A 20,849-nucleotide genomic window follows, 5' to 3' on the forward strand; every position below is an offset into this window, starting at 1 on the left:
ACAAGCACTTAAAAAAACCCACAACAAATACATTTCAACTACTGGGCCAGTACCGACGACCAAGAATTCAACTTTGTTAAACGGGAATTATAAGCACGAATTTGCTTTTCCACAGCTATAATGGGGTCAGCAATGCTGAGTTTTCTAATTAGATAGGACTTGCGGGTCCAAGGGGGAAAACGTAAAATATATTTTGCGAACCGGAAGAAAACTGAACAAATTTTTGACTTGTCAGATTTTGTGAGCGATTTTCCAAAACGGCGATATTTAAAGATAATGTGGTAGGTAGAACGACAGAGTTGAAAAGTTTTGAAAGAAGACGGCAGTTGAAGCGTAACTTATTCGTTACAAAAGAAGCATATCATAACCCAGCTCCCCGTTCAATGTGAGCAATTAAAAGTTGTCGCGTGTGCATTATTGACGAACCAATGGGAAGACAGAGGTAGGTGATATGATCTACTGGTTAAATCCTACTATTTCCGAGAGGATTATCCCCAGGCGAGATTAGGACTATTTTATCGACTGTAAAGCAGTTAGGGCTAGATTAGAAATGCAAAAGACACGCTAGTTTAAGAAAAATGTACACAAATGTTACATTTTATTCTTTGGCAAACATCATTCTCTCGTCTTCAGCCCAGATTTTTTTGCCTCCACCCCCTAGATTTTAGAGGATACCTTTTTGAAGAATTTTTATTTAAAAAATGAAAAAAAAGCGCCATCCCCCCTAAATTTCGGAAAATACGTTTTTGTCCCTCTCCTTCTCTCTTACTATGCTGGTGTCAATGTTTGATACTACGTTCCTACACAGGATTTTTTTCGGGTGGAAGGACAGTTTTTTGAATAAGAAATGCCGAGACATTTCAAACAATATAGGATTATGGCAGGTTGGTGGTTTTTAATCGGGATTTTAATAGTAGTAAATGAATAAAGGCCGTTTTTGTCTTTGAAATTGATGTATAACGCACAAACGGCAAGTTTACCCCCCCCCCCTAGGGTTGAAAAAGTTTATTTTTCCCTCCCCAAATTTCTGTGAAATGAATATTTAAAAATATTTAAATATTTAAAGTTTCTTATCCGAGTTCCTCCTTGGACTAGGAAATAGTGGACTGCGGGAGAGATACAGCTTGCCAGATCCTCTTGATGCTGCAGATAAGCTTTTTTTCATGCCTACGGGTTTTTCGTTGAACCACCTTTGGAAGGAATTTTTGTTTTAATGCTAGTTTCCTTTTTTTTGTTTATTTATTTGTTTATCTTTTGCTTGGTTACTATTATTTTTTTATATTGTATTATTTATTTGTTTGATACATTTAAAGAGATTTACAACCCTTGTAGTGGCTTAATTTTCTGAATTGTTTGGTTTATTCGAGTTTTAATTTGCACGTATTTGCTCCTGTTTTTGTATGTCTTCTTTTTTCATTTTCTTTCTTTTTGTTATTCTCCATCGTCATGCTTTGTATTTTTGATGGGCTATTAAATAAATAAATAAAAAAATAAATAAAAGATGCCACTGAGCTCAATGCATATTAAGAGTAATAAAGGATAAAATGCATCTAATATTTTATTTCAGTTTCTATAATTACTCTTATGAATCTTCTGAATAACGCTAGACGATAGTAATTTTTTTTTTTTTATAGAAAAACTTGTATTGCTTGCATTGTTTACGTTTGGTCGACCTTTGTTTGCAACTTATTTTCGATCCTCGGCAGTTCTTAAAGGAAAACCAAAATAACAATTTTTTTTTGGTGTTTTTGTTTGTTCAGCAACGTTGATGTTACCTTTTTAAAGTACAGTCTCACAAATAACAAAGTTATGTATATGAAAAAACAAAATTATCAAAGCTGCCAAGTGGCGATTACACATATTATACATTCATGACTAAAAACAACAAGAATAAAATCAAAACAAAATGAAGAATGGAACTAGTTTCATTAACAAGTCACCACATTCCAAAATTTCACTAATTCTACATTTAATTTTATGTTGAATGTTTAGTGTTAAAGGAATGGATTGGATCTTACCTTTGTAACTCCTCAAGGTCCATCATTTTTCGACAACAATAACTTTTATTTGATTCAAACGACTTTTCGCCATCAAATTCAAACATTTTTGAAAAGAAATTTGGCTTCTTTGAAAAGAAGTCCTTGCTAAAATACAGTAGGCAATATTATAAAAAAATATTCTTACATAAATAAAAGTAAATAAATGGAAACAAAGAATCAAGTCGCAAAAAGCCCAAAAATCTGGGATTTTTTTTCCACCTAGGCCTATCATATCAATTCCATGAATGAAAACTTTGTTTTGGGACTGGCCCCTTGTTCTTCAGTAGCAATGAATCACCTGTATCATATCAATTACATGAGTGAAAACTTTATTTTGGGACTTGCCCCTTGTTCTTCAGTAGCAATGAAGCACCTGTATCATATCAATTCCATAAATGAAAACTTTATTTTGGGACTGGCCCCTTGTTCTTCAGTAGCAATGAAGCACCTGTATCATATCAATCCCATAAATGAAAACTTTATTTTGGGACTGGCCCCTTGTTCTTCAGTAGCAATGAAGCACTACTCGAGAAGGCCCAAGTGGCCTAATTCCTGATCGACATTAAATTTGATAAATCAATTCAGATCTCTGAGAATAGGGGCCCACCTCCATCAGGACACAAACCTATCGAGTTTCTTCGCTGCGTATTTCATTGATTGGTTACATTGACTTTAACACTGAGTGAAAATTACGATAATCTGCCCAACTGTGTAACTGTTATACTTGCTTTCACTATGCCTACTTTTATTATAAAATGCTGAAATTTTTTATATATTTCCAAAATATGCGTTTTTTTAGCTGCTTAGAAATGGCTTTAAATGGATATTTTTCGTATTAAAACTGTTGTCGTATTAAGCCTGAAAATGTTTAATACGACATTTTCAGAAATTCACAGAAATTTTCTTCACAGAAATCGACAGAAATTTTTGCCCCCCAAAAATTTCTTGTACGAAAAATAAAAAAAAAATTTCACCTTTCAGTTTTTCCACTGTCCTATAAATTTGGTGTCGTGTAGTATAAGATCTTTTGGAAATATCAGCCAAGTGTGAACTAAAAATTATTTTTGGAATGGTAGGATTTTTATATTGCTAGAATTAAATCACAAATAACATAGTTCACAGATTACAGCGTGCCGTAATATGAAGAGTGTTTTCCAAAAATCTAGCAATGCAGAGTCCCTGAGTCAGTAAAATAAATTTGGCCAGCAAATCTCTTGAAAGAGAATGCTGCCTTTGAGGAAAAATTTACAGTATTTGAAGGTATTTCTGGTAAAAAAATGGCTATTTTAAGTTGAAAAAGTTATTTCAAATTTCAGAACCAGCCCTACTATTCAGTATCTGCTAATATTTATGTTCATACTGTTTTCTGTTTCTAGTGCATTCCTTTGTAATTCGGGTAGTGATTTGGCAATTCTGTACAACGATTTGTGTGTTTTGGAGTCTCACCATGCAGCTCTTACCTTCAAGCTCACTTTATCTGACGACCGGGTCAATATCTTCAAAAGTAAGTAAAATAAATTTAAATATAAAAGAAATTAATATTAATTAATATAAATATAAATTAATATATTTACTATGTATTTATTAGTTTCAGGAAACCTGAAAGATACAATTTCTTTTAAATTTTCGTACAAGGAAATTTTTGGGGGGCATCCAAGATACAAAAAAAGTTTTTTAAATTAATATAAAAGAAATACCGACATAAAAGGTATCTCTAAGTCGACTGAGCAGTTTACTAAGGACATAATCAGTCAAAATTTTAGTCTAAGCTCAGTCTAGACGGGCAGTAGTATGTTAATATTTGATCTTGGAGGGTATGGGAAGCCATTATACGGTATAATGGCTTCCCATATACCGTATATAATCGGGGTACCCCTTTAATACACCATTTATAATACCCGTAAAGGGGTATAATACCCCTTTTGGGACTTGCCAGAAATTTAAAGTGGAGAGCCATGTTTATTATATTTCAAACCAGATTTGACAAATTTGACATTTGATGATTCCAAATTTGACTCAACTTTTTAAAACTCTGTATTCAGCGTAAAAGGTGACTCATTTTCTCAAATTAAACATTCACGGCCATTTGACTAAATTAGATTAAACTAAACCGGCTTAACTAACAATTGCTTAGATTGGGCTTAATTAAATTAAGTTAACTTAGGTTTAAATTTGGTTCAGTTAGTGGAGGTTTGGCTGGTGAAGAGTCTTGACTCATCTAACTTAATTTAAATAATCTGAACCTAACATGACCTAACATGAACCTAATCATTTATTTTGTTTCGCTGTTTTTATTAACGGGAAACTCATGTTCCCTCTGAGAGGCTATTCAAAATGTGACGTTGAAAATTGCAACGAGGGAATGTCACTACCCTACCCTTATTTATTAAGAAAAAATACATTTAAATGAAAACTTCGGAAAAAATACTTGATTTGTGTCTTTTCTTAGTTTTTTTTTAGGCACTTGACGATTGTTGAACCCCCAGAAGTCTTCTCTAATCAAAATACTCCCAAGAAAAGTATCCTTCCCAGAAGAATTCCCCAGAAAGGCACCTAGTGCCCCTAAGCTTGAACAAATTTCAGAAAGATCTAGGGTTGCTAGTACAGCTTCTTTCACTCTTTCTCTAAACATTTCAGTTAATTTTTAATTATATTGAGGTAAACGAGACTCTTGAACGTTTTATTTAACTGTTATATAATTACTTAATGATTTTTTTTTTATTTATTCTCTTTTGACGTAAGTTTAAATTTGGAAGAAATCATTTCTGATGCTACTAAGAAAGTAAAATATTATTTATCTGTCTCTTATGTACCTTCCCTCCTCCCTTCTTTTTAGAGTTGGTTCTCACAGCGCTTTGCGGGAAAGCATTGTGAGAAACACTTTTAACGTGCATGAAAACCGTTATTAAATTGTTATAAAACCGTTGTTAAATTCATATATAAGAATTTTGAGATAAAAACAAAACGAAACCTATTGTTGTCACATACGCTCTATGACCCTATTACATAAAAATAAATCGTTGATTTGAACAGGTGCAAATAATTTTTTTTTTTTTATTCTTTTTAATAATAACTTCAATTCCTGTACTTATTTTTGTTTGCATACTCTGAAATTTTCAGCCCATATGGACCTATATTTATTTACAAATGTTTTTAGAAAAATGTTTCGTCAATCCTCAAAATCATTACGTTTTCTTACCAAAGGCCGTATTTGCGAACCAGGGACAAAATCATCCAAGATAAGTGTTAGTAAAAATATGTTTAAATGTGCCCACATCCAGTCGATTGGGTTTGAAAGTATACTTTATTAAGCAACAAATTCCTAGAAAAGCCTTCGAGTTTTTACCGCATGACTAAAAATGTTAAACATAAAATTTATCTTTATACGAATTACACGTTCTGGGGAGAGCCCAGAACTGCGTCTTTTGATTGTTTTTTATATTTTATAACAATGTATGGGTAACTGATGTATTACCTGGCACAAGGAGTCTAAAGGACACAAGGAGGTTAAAAGGCCAGTCTAAGGGGGCTTGGATCTCTGAGAAAGCTATAGAAGAAGCAACATCTGTGAAATGTAGTAGATAGATGCAGTTTTCTGTTGTTTGGCGCAAGAAACCCTGGTAGGCAGGAAACAGGGCAGGAAACCCTGTTTTGCTCTAGGGTCAAATTTTGCCCTCCCTATCCTGGGAATTTTGATATCTATGACACGTCTTGAACCACAAACAAAAAAAGTCTACTTTTCCTTCGTTAGCGGATTTCATTTACTAGCGAGAAACCGTTCTTTGTTCTTGGTTGCACTCCTCATACTAGGAATTTTAATATTTGTGACCCATCTTGAACTGAAAGCAAAAAAGGGCCTACTTTTCCTTCGTTAGTGCGCTGTATGTAGCGAGAAAACGTTCTTTGTTCCTGGTTACCCTCCGTATAATAGGAACTTTAATATTTATGACCCATCTTGAACTTAAAACAAAAAGGGTCTACTTTTCCTTCGTTAGCGCGTTGGATTTACTAGCGAGAAAAAGTTTTTTGTTCCTGGTTACCCTCCTTGAACTTTAATATTTATGACCCATCTTGAACCCAAAACAAAAAAGCGCCTACTTTTCCTTCGTTAGCGTGTTTTGTTTACTAGTGAGAAAACGTCCTTTGTTCCTAGTTACCCTCCTTATAGTAGGAATTTTAATATTTATGACCCATCTTGAACCCAACGCAAAAAAGCGCCTGCTTTTCCTTCGTTAGCGCGTTTCGTTTACTAGTGAGAAACGGTTCTTTGTTCCTAGTTACCCTCCTTATAGTAAGAATTTTAATATTTATGACCCATCTTGAACCCAAAGCAAAAAAGCACCTACTTTTCCTTCGTTAGCGCGTTTCGTTTACTAGTGAGAAAACATTCTTTGTTCCTGGTCACCCTCCTTATAGTTTGAATTTTAATATTTATTACCCATCTTGAACTGAAAGAAAAAAATGTTCTACTTTTCCTGCGTTAGTGCGTTCTATTTAGTATCGAGAAAAGGTTCTTTGTTCCTGGTTACCCTCCTTATATTAGAAACTTTAATATTTGTGACCATTCTTGAACCGAAAGCAAAAATGGTCTGCTTTTCCTTCGTTAGCGCGTTGTATTTACTAGCGAGAAAACGTTCTTTGTTCTTGGTTACCCTCTTTATAGTACAAATTTTAATATTTATGACCCATCTTGAACCAAAAGCAAAAAAGGGTCTAGTTTGCCTTCGTTAGCGTGTGGCATTTATTAGCGGAAAAAGGTTCTTTGTTCCCGGTTACCCTCCTTATAGTAGGAATTTGATTATTTATTACCCATATTGAACCGAAAGCAAAAAAGGGTCTACTGTTCCTTCGTTAGCACGTTGGATTTACTAGCGAGAAAAAGTTCTTTGTTCCTGGTTACCCTCCTTGAACTTTAATATTTAGCCTATGACCCATTTTGAACCCAAAACAAAAAAGAGCCTACTTTTCCTTCGTTAGCGTGTTTCGTTTACTAGTGAGAAAACGTTCTTTGTTCTTAGTTACCCTCCTTATACTTGGAATTTTAATATTTATGACCCATCTTGAACCCAAAGCAACAAAGCGCCTGCTTTTCCTTCGTTGGCGCGTTTCGTTTGCTAGTGAGAAAAGTTCTTTGTTCCTGATGACCCTCCTTTTAGTAGCAATTTTAATATTTAAAATTGGCTTGCAAAAAAGCGCCTACTTTTCCTTCGTTAGCGCGTTTCGTTTACTAGTGAGAATATATATGACCCATCTTGAACCCAAAGCAAAAAAGCGCCTGCTTTTCCTTCGTTACTGCGTTTCGTTTACTAGTGAGAAGACGTTCTTTTGTCCCTGGTCACCCTCCTTTTAGTGGGAATTTTAATATCTATGACCCGTCTTGAACTGAAAGCAAAAAAGGGTCAACTTTTCCTTCGTCGGTGCGTTGTATTTAGTAGCGAGAAAAGGTTCTTTGTTCCTGGTTACCCTTGTTATATTAGAAACTTTAATATTTGTGACCATTCTTGAACCGAAAGCAAAAATGGTCTGCTTTTCCTTCGTTAGCGCGTTGTATTTACTAGCGAGAAAACGTTCTTTGTTCTTGGTTACCCTCTTTATAGTACGAATTTTAATATTTATGACCCATCTTGACCCGAAAGTAAAAAAGGGTCTACCTTGCCTTCGTTAGCGCGTTGCATTTATTAGCGGAAAAACGTTCTTTGTTTCCGGTTACCCTCCTTCTAGTAGGAATTTCAATATTTATTACCCATCATGAACCGAAAGCAAAAAAGGGTCTACTTTTCCTTCGTTAGCCCGTTGGATTTACTAGCGAGAAAAAGTTCTTTGTTCCTGGTTACCCTCCTTGAACTTTAATATTTAGCCTATGACCCATCTTGAACCCAAAACAAAAAAGCGCCTACTTTTCCTTCGTTAGCGCGTTTCGTTTACTAGTGAGAAAACGTTATTTGTTCCTGGTCACCATCCTTATAGGAATTTTAATATTTAATACCCATCTTGAACCGAAAGCAAAAAAGGGTCTCCTTTTCCTTCGTTAGCTTGTTGGATTTACTAGCGAGAAAAAGTTATTTCTTCCTGGTTACCCTCCGTATAGTAGGAACTTTAATATTTATGACCCATCTTAAGCAAAAAAGCAAAAAAGGGCCTACTTTTCCTTCGTTAGTGCGTTGTATTTAGTAGCGAGAAAAGGTTCTTTGTTCCTGGTTACCCTCCTTGTAGTAGGAGTTTTAATATTTATTACCCATCTTGAACCTAAAGCAAAAAAGGGCCTGCTTTTCCTTCGTTAGCGCGTTGTATTTACTAGCGGGAAAACGTTCTTTGTTCTTGGTTAACCTCTTTATAGTACGAATTTTAATGTTTATGGCCCATCTTGAACCGAAACCAAAAAAGGGTCCACTTTTCCTTCGTTAGCGCGTTGGATTTACTAGCGAGAACAAGTTTTTTGTTCCTGGTTACCCTTCTTGAACTTTAATATTTAGCTTCTGACCCATCTTGAACCCAAAACAAAAAAGCGACTACTTTTCCTTCGTTAGCGCGTTTCGTTTATTAGTGAGAAAACGTTCTTTGTTCCTGGTCACCATCCTTATTGTAGAAATTTTAATATTTATTACCCATCTTGAACCCAAAGCAAAAAAAGGTATACTTTCCTTCGTTTGCGCGTTGGATTTACTAGCGAGAAAAATTTCTTTGTTTCTGGTTACCCTCCTTGAACTTTAATATTTAGCCTATGACCCATCTTGAACCCAAAACAAAAAAGTGCCTACTTTTCCTTCGTTAGCGCTTTTCGTTTACTAGTGAGAAAACGTTCTTTGCTCCTAGTTAAATTCCTTTTATAGGAATTTTAATATTTATGACCCATCTTGAACTCAAAGCAAAAAAGCGCCTGCTTTTCCTTCGTTAGCGCGTTTCGTTTACTAGTGAGAAAACGTCCTTTGTTCCTGGTTACCCTCCTTATAGTAGGAATTTTAATATTTATTACCCATCTTGAACCGAAAGCAGAAAAGGGTCTACTTTACTTTCGTTAGCGCGTTAGATTTACTTGCGAGAAAAAGTTCTTTGTTCCTGGTTACCCTCCTTATGGCTGGAAATTTAATATTTATGACAAATCTTGAACCGAAAACAAAAAAGGGCCTACTTTTCCTTCGTTAGTGCGTTGTATTTAGTAGCGAGAAAACGTTCTTTGTTCCTGGTCACCATCCTTATAGTAGGAATTTTAATATTTATTACCCATCTTAAACCAAAAGAAAAAAAAGAGCCTACTTTTCTTTCGTTAGTGCGTTGTATTTAGTAGCGAGAAAAGGTTCTTTGTTCCTGGTTACCTTCCTTATAGTAGGAACTTTAATATTTATGACCCATCTTGAACTGAAAGTATAAAAAAGGGTCTACTTTTCCTTCGTTAGCGCGTTGTATTTACTAGCGGGGGAACGTTCTTTGTTTCTTGTTACCCTCGTTATAGTAGGAATTTTAATATTTATGACCTATCTTGAACCGAAAGCAAAGTAGGGCCCATTTTTCGTGCGTTAGCGCGTTGTATTTAGTAGCGAGAAAGGTTTTTTGTTTCTGTTCTCCGTCCTTATAGTAGGAATTTTAATATTTATTACCCATCTTGAACCGAAAGCAGAAAAGGTTCTACTTTTCCTTCGTTAGCGCGTTGTATTTAGTAGCGAGAAAAAGTTTTTTGTTCCTTGATTCCCTCCTTATATTAGAAACTTTTAATATTTGTGACCATTCTTGAACCGAAAGCAAAATAGGGCCCATTTTTCCTACGTTAGCGCGTTGCATTTACAAGCGAGAAAAGGTTTTTTTTTGTTCCTTTCTACCTTCCTTATAGTAGGAAGTTTAATATTTATGACCCATCTTGAACTGAAAGCAAAAAAGGGTCTACTTTCCCTTCGTTAGAGCGTTGTATTTACTAGCGGGAAAACGTTCTTTGTTCCTGGTTACCCTCTTTATAGTAGGAACTTTAATATTTATGACCGATCTTGAATTGAAAGCAAAAAAGGGTCTACTTTCCCTTCGTTAGTGCGTTGTATTTACTAGCGGGAAAACGTTCTTTGTTCCTGGTTACTCTCCTTATAGTAGGAACTTTAATATTTATGACCCATCTTGAACCGAAAGCAGAAAAGGGTGTACTTTTCCTTCGTTAGTGCGTTGTATTTACTAGCGGGATAACGTTCTTTGTTCCTGGTCACTCTCCTTATAGTAGGAACTTTAATATTTATGACCCATCTTGAACCGAAAGCAGAAACGGGTCTACTTTTCCTTCGTTAGCAGGTTGTATTTACTAGCGGGAAAACGTTCTTTGTTCCTGGTTACTCTCCTTATAGTAGGAACTTTAATATTTATGACCCATCTTGAACCGAAAGCAGAAAAGGGTGTACTTTTCCTTCGTTAGTGCGTTGTATTTACTAGCGGGATAACGTTCTTTGTTCCTGGTTACTCTCCTTATAGTAGGAACTTTAATATTTATGACCCATCTTGAACCGAAAGCAGAAAAGGGTCTACTTTTCCTTCGTTAGCGCGTTGTATTTACTAGCGGGAAAACGTTCTTTGTTCCTGGTTACTCTCCTTCTAGTAGGAACTTTAATATTTATGACCCATCTTGAACCGAAAGCAGAAAAGGGTCTACTTTTCGTTCGTTAGTGCGTTGTATTTACTAGCGGGATAACGTTCTTTGTTCTTGTTACTCTCCTTATAGTAGGAACTTTAATATTTATGACCCATCTTGAACCGAAAGCAGAAACGGGTCTACTTTTCCTTCGTTAGCAGGTTGTATTTACTAGCGGGAAAACGTTCTTTGTTCCTGGTTACTCTCCTTATAGTAGGAACTTTAATATTTATGACCCATCTTGAACTGAAAGCATAAAAGAGGGTCTACTTTTCCTTCGTTAGCGCGTTGTATTTACTAGCGGGGGAACGTTCTTTGTTTCTTGTTACCCTCGTTATAGTAGGAATTTTAATATTTATGACCTATCTTGAACCGAAAGCAAAGTAGGGCCCATTTTTCGTGCGTTAGCGCGTTGTATTTAGTAGCGAGAAAGGTTTTTTGTTTCTGTTCTCCGTCCTTATAGTAGGAATTTTAATATTTATTACACATCTTGAACCGAAAGCAGAAAAGGGTCTACTTTTCCTTCGTTAGCGCGTTGTATTTAGTAGCTTGAAAAAATTTTTTGTTCCTGGATTCCCTCTTTTACTAGAGAGGACCCATCTTGAACCGAAAGCAGAAAAGGGTCTACTTTTCCTTTGTTAGTGCGTTGTATTTACTAGCGGGATAACGTTCTTTGTTCCTGGTTACTCTCCTTATAGTAGGAACTTTAATATTTATGACCCATCTTGAACCGAAAGCAGAAAAGGGTCTACTTTTCCTTCGTTAGCACGTTGTATTTACTAGCGGTAAAACGTTCTTTGTTCTTGGTTACCCTCCTTATAGTAGAAATTTTAATATTTATTACCCCTCTTGAACCGAAATCAAAGTAGGGCCCATTTTTCCTTGGTTAGCGCGTTGCATTTACAAGCTAGAAAACGTTCTTTGTTCCTGGTCACCATCCTTATTGTAGGAATTTTAATATTTATTACCCATCTTGAACCGAAAGAAAAAAAGGGCCTACATTTCCTTCGTTAGTGCGTTGTATTTAGTAGCGAGAAAAGGTTCTTTGTTCCGGGTCACCATCCTTATAGTAGGAATTTTATTATTTATTATCCATCTTCAACCGAAAGCAGAAGAGGGTCTACTTTTCCTTCGTCAGCGCGTTGGATTTACTAGCGAGAAAAAGTTCTTTGTTCCTGTTTACCCTCCTTATAGTAGGAATTTTAATATTTATTACCCATCTTGAACCGAAAGCAAAAAAGGGCCTACTTTTCCTTCGTTAGTGCGTTTTATTTAGTAGCAAGAAAAGTTGTTTAGTTCCTGGTTACCCTCCTTATATTAGAAACTTTTAATATTTGTGACTATTCTTGAACCGAAAGCAAAATAGGGCCCATTTTTCCTTCGTTATCGTGTTGCATTTAGAAGCGAGAAAAGGTTCTTTGTTCCTTTCTACCTTCCTTATAGTAGGAACTTTAATATTTATGACCCATCTTGAACCGAAAGCAAAAAAGGGTCTACTTTTCCTTCGTTAGCGCGTTGTATTTACTAGCGAGAAAACGTTCTTTGTTCCGGGTTACCCTCTTTATAGTAGAAACTTTAATATTTATGACCGATCTTGAATTGAAAGCAAAAAAGGGTCTACTTTCCCTTCGTTAGCGCGTTGTATTTACTAGCGGGAAAACGTTCTTTGTTCCTGGTTACCCTCTTTATAGTAGGAACTTTAATATTTATGACCCATCTTGAACTGAAAGCAAAAAAGGGTCTACTTTTCCTTCGTTAGCGCGTTGTATTTACCATCGGGAAAACTTTCTTTGTTCCTGGTTACCCTCTTTATAGTAGGAACTTTAATATTTATGACCGATCTTGAATTGAAATCACAAAAGGGTCTACTTTTCCTTCGTTAGTGCGTTGTATTTACAAGCGGGATAACGTTCTTTGTTCCTGGTTACCCTCTTTATAGTAGGAACTTTAATATTTATGACCGATCTTGAACTGAAAGCAAAAAAGGGTCTACTTTCCCTTCGTTAGCGCGTTGTATTTACTAGCGGGAAAACGTTCTTTGTTCCGGGTTACCCTCTTTATAGTAGGAACTTTAATATTTATGACCGATCTTGAATTGAAAGCAAAAAAGGGTCTACTTTCCCTTCGTTAGAGCGTTGTATTTACTAGCGGGAAAACGTTCTTTGTTCCTGGTTACCCTCTTTATAGTAGGAACTTTAATATTTATGACCGATCTTGAATTGAAAGCAAAAAAGGGTCTACTTTCGCTTCGTTAGCGCGTTGTATTTACTAGCGGGAAAACGTTCTTTGTTCCTGGTTACCCTCTTTATAGTAGGAACTTTAATATTTATGACCGATCTTGAATTGAAAGCAAAAAAGGGTCTACTTTCCCTTCGTTAGTGCGTTGTATTTACCAGCGGGAAAACGTTCTTTGTTCCTGGTTACCCTCTTTATAGTAGGAACTTTAATATTTATGACCGATCTTGAATTGAAAGCAAAAAAGGGTCTACTTTCCCTTCGTTAGTGCGTTGTATTTACTAGCGGGAAAACGTTCTTTGTTCCTGGTTACTCTCCTTATAGGAGGAACTTTAATATTTATGACCCATCTTGAACCGAAAGCATAAAAGGGTGTACTTTTCCTTCGTTAGTGCGTTGTATTTACGAGCGGGATAACGTTCTTTGTTCCTGGTTACTCTCCTTATAGCAGGAACTTTAATAGTTATGACCCATCTTGAACCGAAAGCAGAAGAGGGTCTGCTTTTCCTTCGTTAGCGCGTTGGATTTACTAGCGAGAAAAAGTTCTTTGTTCCTGGTTACCCTCCTTATAGTAGGAATTTTAATATTTATTAACCATCTTGAACCGAAAGCAGAAAAGGGTCTACTTTTCCTTCGTTAGTGCGTTGTATTTACTAGCGGGATAACGTTCTTTGTTCCTGGTTACTCTCCTTATAGTAGGAACTTTAATATTTATGACCGATATTGAAACGAAAGCCAAAAAAGGGTCTACTTTCCCTTCGTTAGCGCGTTGTATTTACTAGCGAGAAAACGTTCTTTGTTCCGGGTTACCCTCTTTATAGTAGAAACTTTAATATTTATGACCGATCTTGAATTGAAAGCAAAAAAGGGTCTACTTTCCCTTCGTTAGCGCGTTGTATTTACTAGCGGGAAAACGTTCTTTGTTCCTGGTTACCCTCTTTATAGTAGTAACTTTAATATTTATGACCGATCTTGAATTGAAAGCAAAAAAGGGTCTACTTTCCCTTCGTTAGCGCGTTGTATTTACTAGCGGGAAAACGTTTTTTGTTCCTGGTTACCCTCGTTATAGTAGAAACTTTAATATTTATGACCGATCTTGAATTGAAAGCAAAAAAGGGTCTACTTTTCCTTCGTTAGTGCGTTGTATTTGCTAGCGGGATAACGTTCTTTGTTCCTGGTTACTCTCCTTATAGTAGGAACTTTAATATTTATGACCCATCTTGAACCGAAAGCAGAAAAGGGTCTACTTTTCCTTCGTTAGTGCGTTGTATTTACTAGCGGGATAACGTTCTTTGTTCCTGGTTACTCTCCTTATAGTAGGAACTTTAATATTTATGACCCATCTTGAACCAAAAGCAGAAAAGGGTCTACTTTTCCTTCGTTAGCACGTTGTATTTACTAGCGGGAAAACGTTCTTTGTTCCTGGTTACTCTCCTTATAGTAGGAACTTTAATATTTATTAACCATCTTGAACCGAAAGCAGAAAAGGGTGTACTTTCCCTTCGTTAGTGCGTTGTATTTACTAGCGGGATAACGTTCTTTGTTCCTGGTTACTCTCCTTATAGTAGGAACTTTAATATTTATGACCCATCTTGAACCAAAAGCAAAAACGGGTCTACTTTCCCTTCGTTAGCGGGTTGTATTTACTAGCGGGAAAACGTTCTTTGTTCCTGGTTACTCTCCTTATAGTAGGAACTTTAATATTTATGACCCATCTTGAACCGAAAGCAGAAAAGGGTGTACTTTTCCTTCGTTAGTGCGTTGTATTTACTAGCGGGATAACGTTCTTTGTTCCTGGTTACTCTCCTTATAGCAGGAACTTGAATATTTATGACCCATCTTCAACCGAAAGCAGAAAAGGGTCTACTTTTCCTTCGTTAGTGCGTTGTATTTACTAGCGGGAAAACGTTCTTTGTTCTTGGTTACCCTCCTTATAGTAGAGATTTTAATATTTATTACCCATCTTGAACCGAAAGCAAAGTAGGGCCCATTTTTCCTTCGTTAGCGTGTTGCATTTACAAGCTAGAAAACGTTCTTTGTTCCTGGTCACCATCCCCATAGTAGGAATTTTAATATTTATTACCCATCTTGAACTGAAAGAAAAAAAGGGCCAACATTTCCTTCGTTAGTGCGTTGTATTTAGTAGCGAGAAAAGGTTCTTTGTTCCTGGTCACCATCCTTATAGTAGGAATTTTAATATTTATTACCCATCTTCAACCGAAAACAGAAGAGGGTCTACTTTTCCTTCGTTAGCGCGTTGGATTTACTAGCGAGAAAAAGTTCTTTGTTCCTGTTTACCCTCCTTATAGTAGGAATTTTAATATTTATTACCCATCTTGAACCGAAAGCAAAAAAGGGCCTACTTTTTCTTCGGTAGTGCGTTTTATTTAGTAGCAAGAAAAGTTTCTTAGTTACTGGTTACCCTCCTTATATTAGAAACTTTTAATATTTGTGACTATTCTTGAACCGAAAGCCAAATAGGGCCCATTTTTCCTTCGTTATCGCGTTGCATTTAGAAGTGAGAAAAGGTTCTTTGTTCCTGGTTTCCCTCCTTATAGTAGGAATTTAATATTTATTACCCATCTTCAACCGGAAGCAGAAGAGGGTCTGCTTTTCCTTCGTTAGCGCGTTGGATTTACTAGCGAGAAAAAGTTCTTTGTTCCTGGTTACCCTCCTTATAGTAGGAATTTTAATATTTATTACCCATCTTGAACCGAAAGCAGAAAAGGGTCTACTTTTCCTTCGTTAGCGCGTTGGATTTACTAGCGAAAAAAAGTTCTTTGTTCCTGGTTACCCTCCTTATAGTAGGAATTTTAATATTTATTACCCATCTTGAACCGAAAGCAAAAAAGGGCCTACTTTTCCTTCGTTAGAGCGTTTTATTTAGTAGCGAGAAAAGGTTCTTAGTTCCTGGTTACCCTCCTTATATTAGAAAATTTAATATATGTGACCATTCTTGAACCGAAAGCAAAATAGGGCCCATTTTTCCTTCGTTATCGCGTTGTATTTACAAGCGAGAAAAGGTTCTTTGTTCCTGGTTACCCTCCTTATAGTAGGAATTTTAATATTTATTACCCATCTTCAACCGAAAGCAGAAGAGGGTCTACTTTTCCTTCGTTAGCGCATTGGATTTACTAGCGAGAAAATGTTCTTTGTTCCTGGTTACCCTCCTTATAGTAGGAATTGTAATATTTATTACCCATCTTGAACCGAAAGCAGAAAAGGGTCTACTTTTCCTTCGTTAGCGCGTTGGATTTACTAGTGAGAAAAAGTTCTTTGTTCCTGGTTACCCTCCTTATAGTAGGAATTTTAATATTTATTACCCATCTTCAACCGAAAGCAGAAGAGGTTCTACTTTTCCTTCGTTAGCGCGTTGCATTTACAAGCGAGAAAACGTTCTTTGTTCCTGGTTACCCTCCTTAGAGTAGGAATTTTAATATTTATTACCCATCTTGAACCGAAAGCAAAAAAGGGCCTACTTTTCCTTAGTTAGTGCGTTTTATTTAGTAGCGAGAAAAGGTTCTTAGTTCCTGGTTACCCTCCTTATATTAAAAACTTTTAATATTTGTGACCATTCTTGAACCGAAAGCAAAATAAGGCCCATTTTTCCTTCGTTATCGCGTTGCATTTACAAGCGAGAAAAGGTTCTTTGTTCCTGGTTACCTTCCTTATAGTAGGAACTTTAATATTTATGACCCATCTTGAACTGAAAGCAAAAAAAAGGGTCTACTTTTCCTCCGTTAGCGCGTTGTATTTACTAGCGGGGAAACGTTCTTTGTTCCTGGTTACCCTCCTTCTAGTAGGAATTTTAATATTTATGACCTATCTTGAACCGAAAGCAAAGTAGGGCCCTTTTTCGTGCGTTAGCGCGTTGTATTTACAAGTGAGAAAAACTTCTTTGTTCATGGTTACCCTCTTTATAGAAGGAACTTTAATATTTATGACCCATCTTGAACTGAAAGCAAAAAACGGTCTACTTTTCCTTCGTTAGCGCGTTGTATTTACTAGCGGGAAAACGTTCTTTGTTCCTGGTTACCCTCCTTATAGTAGGAATTTTAATATTTATTACCCATCTTGAACCGAAAGCAGAAAAGGGTCTACTTTTCCTTCGTTAGCGCGTTGGATTTACTAGCGAAAAAATGTTCTTTGTTCCTGGTTACCCTCCTTATAGTAGGAATTTTAATATTTATTACCCATCTTGAACCGAAAGCAAAAAAGGGCCTACTTTTCCTTCGTTAGTGCGTTTTATTTAGTAGCGAGAAAAGGTTCTTAGTTCCTGGTTACCTTCCTTATAGTAGGAACTTTAATATTTATGACCATTCTTGAACCGAAAGCAAAATAGGGCCCATTTTTCCTTCGTTATCGCGTTGTATTTACAAGCGAGAAAAGGTTCTTTGTTCCTGGTTACCCTCCTTATAGTAGGAATTTTAATATTTATTACCCATCTTCAACCGAAAGCAGAAGAGGGTCTACTTTTTCTTCGTTAGAGCATTGCATTTACAAGCGAGAAAACGTTCTTTGTTCATGGTTACCCTCCTTATAGTAGGAATTTTAATATTTATTACCCATCTTGAACCGAAAGCAGAACAGGGTCTACTTTTCATTCGTTAGCGCGTTGGATTTACTAGTGAGAAAACGTTCTTTGTTCCTGGTTACTCTCCTTATAGTAGGAATTTTAATATTTATTACCCATCTTCAACCGAAAGCAGAAGAGGGTCTACTTTTGCTTCGTTAGTGCGTTGCATTTACAAGCGAGAAAACGTTCTTTGTTCCTGGTTACCCTCCTTATAGTAGGAATTTTAATATTTATTACCCATCTTGAACCGAAAGCAGAAAAGGGTCTACTTTTCCTTCGTTAGCGCGTTGGATTTACTAGCGAGAAAAAGTTCTTTGTTCCTGGTTATTCTCCTTATAGTAGGAATTTTAATATTTATTACCCATCTTCAACCGAAAGCAGAAGAGGGTCTACTTTTCCTTCGTTAGTGCGTTGCATTTACAAGCGAGAAAACGTTCTTTGTTCCTGGTTACCCTCCTTATAGTAGGAATTTTAATATTTATTACCCATCTTCAACCGAAAGCAGAAGAGGGTCTACTTTTCCTTCGTTAGTGCGTTGCATTTACAAGCGAGAAAACGTTCTTTGTTCATGGTTACCCTCCTTATAGTAGGAATTTTAATATTTATTACCCATCTTGAACCGAAAGCAGAAAAGGCCTACTTTTCCTTCGTTAGTGCGTTTTATTTAGTAGCGAGAAAAGGTTCTTAGTTCCTGATTACCCTCCTTGTATTAAAAACTTATATTTTTGACCATTCTTGAACCGAAAGCAAAATAGGGCCCATTTTTCCTTCGTTATCGCGTTGCATTTACAAGCGAGAAAAGGTTCTTTGTTCCTGGTTACCTTCCTTATAGTAGGAACTTTAATATTTATGACCCATCTTGAACTGAAAGCAAAAAAAAGGGTCTACTTTTCCTCCGTTAGCGCGTTGTATTTACTAGCGGGGAAACGTTCTTTGTTCCTGGTTACCCTCCTTCTAGTAGGAATTTTAATATTTATGACCTATCTTGAACCGAAAGCAAAGTAGGGCCCATCTTTCGTGCGTTAGCGCGTTGTATTTACAAGTGAGAAAAACTTCTTTGTTCATGGTTACCCTCTTTAGGCCTATAGAAGGAACTTTAATATTTATGACCCATCTTGAACTGAAAGCAAAAAACGGTCTACTTTTCCTTCGTTAGCGCGTTGTATTTACTAGCGTGAAAACGTTCTTTGTTCCTGGTTACCCTCCTTATAGTAGGAATTTTAATGTTTATTCCCCATCTTGAACCAAAAGGAAAAATTGTCTACTTTTTGTAATCGCGTTTCATTTGCTAGCGAGAAAACGTTCTTTGTTCCTGGTTACCCTCCTTATAGTAGGGAGTTTAATATTTATGACCCATCTTTAACCGAAAGCAAAAAAGGGCCTACTTTTCTTTCGTTAGCGCGTTGCATTTACTAGCGGGAAAACGTTCTTTGTTCCTGGTTACCCTCCTTATAGTAGGAATTTTAATATTTATTTCCCATCTTGAACCAAAAGGAAAAATTGTCTACTTTTCCTTCGTAATCGCGTTTCATTTGCTAGCGAGAAAACGTTCTTCGTTCCTGATTACCCTCCTTATAGTAAGAAGATTGATATTTATGACCCATATTGAACCGAAAGCAAAAAAGGGCCTATTTTTCCTTCGTTAGTGCGTTGCATTTACTAGCGGGAAAAAGTTCTTTGTTCCTGGTTACCCTCCTTATATTAGGAATTTTAATATTTATTTCCCATCTTGAACCAAAAGGAAAAATTGTCTACTTTTCCTTCGTAATCGCGTTTCATTTGCTAGCGAGAAAACTTTCTTCGTTCCTGATTACCCTCCTTATAGTAAGAAGTTTAATATTTATGACCCATATTGAACCGAAAGCAAAAAAGGGCCTATTTTTCCTTCGTTAGTGCGTTGCATTTACTAGCGGGAAAACGTTCTTTGTTCCTGGTTACCCTCCTTATAGTAGGAATTTTAATATTTATTTCCCATCTTGAACCAAAAGGAAAAATTGTCTACTTTTCCTTCGTAATCGCGTTTTATTTGCTAGGGAGAAAACGTCCTTCGTTCCTGGTTACCCTCCTTATAGTAAGAAGTTTAATATTTATTACCCATCTTGAACCGAAAGCAGGAAAGGGTCTACTTTTCCTTCGTTAGCGCTTTGTATTTAGTAGCTAGAAAAAGTTCTTTGTTCCTGGTTACCCTCCTTATATCAGAAACTTTTAATATTTGTGACCATTCTTGAACCGAAAGCAAAATAGGGCCCCTTTTTCCTACGTTAGCGCGTTGCATTTACAAGCGAGAAAAGGTTTTTTTTATTCCTTGCTACCTTCCTTATAGTAGGAACTTTAATATTTATGACCCATCTTGAACTGAAAGCAAAAAAGGGTCTACTTTCCCTTCGTTAGCGCTTTGTATTTACTAGCGGGAAAATGTTCTTTGTTCCTGGTTACCCTCTTTATAGTAGGAACTTTAATATTTATGACCGATCTTGAACTGAAAGCAAAAAAGGGTCTACTTTTTTTTTCGTTAGCGCGTTGTATTTACTAGCAGGATAACGTTCTTTGTTCCTGGTTACTCTCCTTATAGTAGGAACTTTAATATTTATGACCCATCTTGAACCGAAAGCAGAAAAGGGTCTACTTTTCCTTTGTTAGTGCGTTGTATTTACTAGCGGGATAACGTTCTTTGTTCTTGGTTACCCTCCTTATAGTAGAAATTTCAACATTTATTACCCATCTTGAACCGAAAGCAAAGTAGGGCCCATTTTTCCTTCGTTAGCGCGTTGCATTTACTAGCGAGAAAACGTTCTTTGTTCCTGGTCACCGTCCCTATAGTAGGAATTTTAATATTTATTACCCATCTTGAACGAAAGAAAAAAAGGGCCTACTTTTCCTTCGTTAGTGCGTTGTATTTAGTAGCGAGAAAAGGTTCTCTGTTCCTGGTCACCATCCTTATAGTAGGAATTTTAATATTTATTACCCATCTTGAACCGAAAGCAGAAAAGGGTCTACTTTTCCTTCGTTAGCGCGTTGTATTTACTAGCGGAAAACGTTCTTTGTTCTTGGTCACTCTCCTTATAGTAGGAATTTTAATATTTATTACCCATCTTGAACCGAAAGCAGAAAAGGGTCTACTTTTCCTTCGTTAGCGCGTTGGATTTAGTAGCGAGAAAGTTTTTTTTGTTTCTGTTCTCCGTCCTTATAGTAGGAATTTTAATATTTATTACAAAATAAATATAAACGTTCTTTGTTCTTGGTTACCCTCCTTATAGTAGGAATTATAATATTTATTACCCATCTTGAACCGAAAGCAGAAAAGGGTCTACTCTTCCTTCGTTAGCGCGTTGAATTTACTAGCGAGAAAAAGTTCTTTGTTCCTGGTTACCCTCCTTATAGTAGGAATTTTAATATT

The 20,849-nt window shown here is 36.3% G+C and overlaps 1 protein-coding gene across 5 annotated transcripts in view; it reads left to right on the forward strand.

The window, feature by feature from the left end:
• Positions 1-20,849, forward strand: part of Pde8 (phosphodiesterase 8) — a 335,405-nt gene that overhangs the window by 302,819 nt on the left and 11,737 nt on the right. For all 5 annotated transcript variants that reach the window (XM_089102287.1, XM_089102216.1, XM_089102070.1 and 2 more), the window contains one exon: positions 3,416-3,543. In XM_089102287.1, coding sequence (XP_088958413.1) covers positions 3,416-3,543 — 128 coding nt within the window. The remainder of the gene's footprint in view (positions 1-3,415; positions 3,544-20,849) is intronic.

Source organism: Artemia sp. Qi Xiang Cuo, chromosome 1 (genome assembly GCF_049724085.1).
Source record: "Artemia sp. Qi Xiang Cuo chromosome 1, ASM4972408v1, whole genome shotgun sequence".
NCBI classification, from domain to species: domain Eukaryota; kingdom Metazoa; phylum Arthropoda; class Branchiopoda; order Anostraca; family Artemiidae; genus Artemia; species Artemia sp. Qi Xiang Cuo.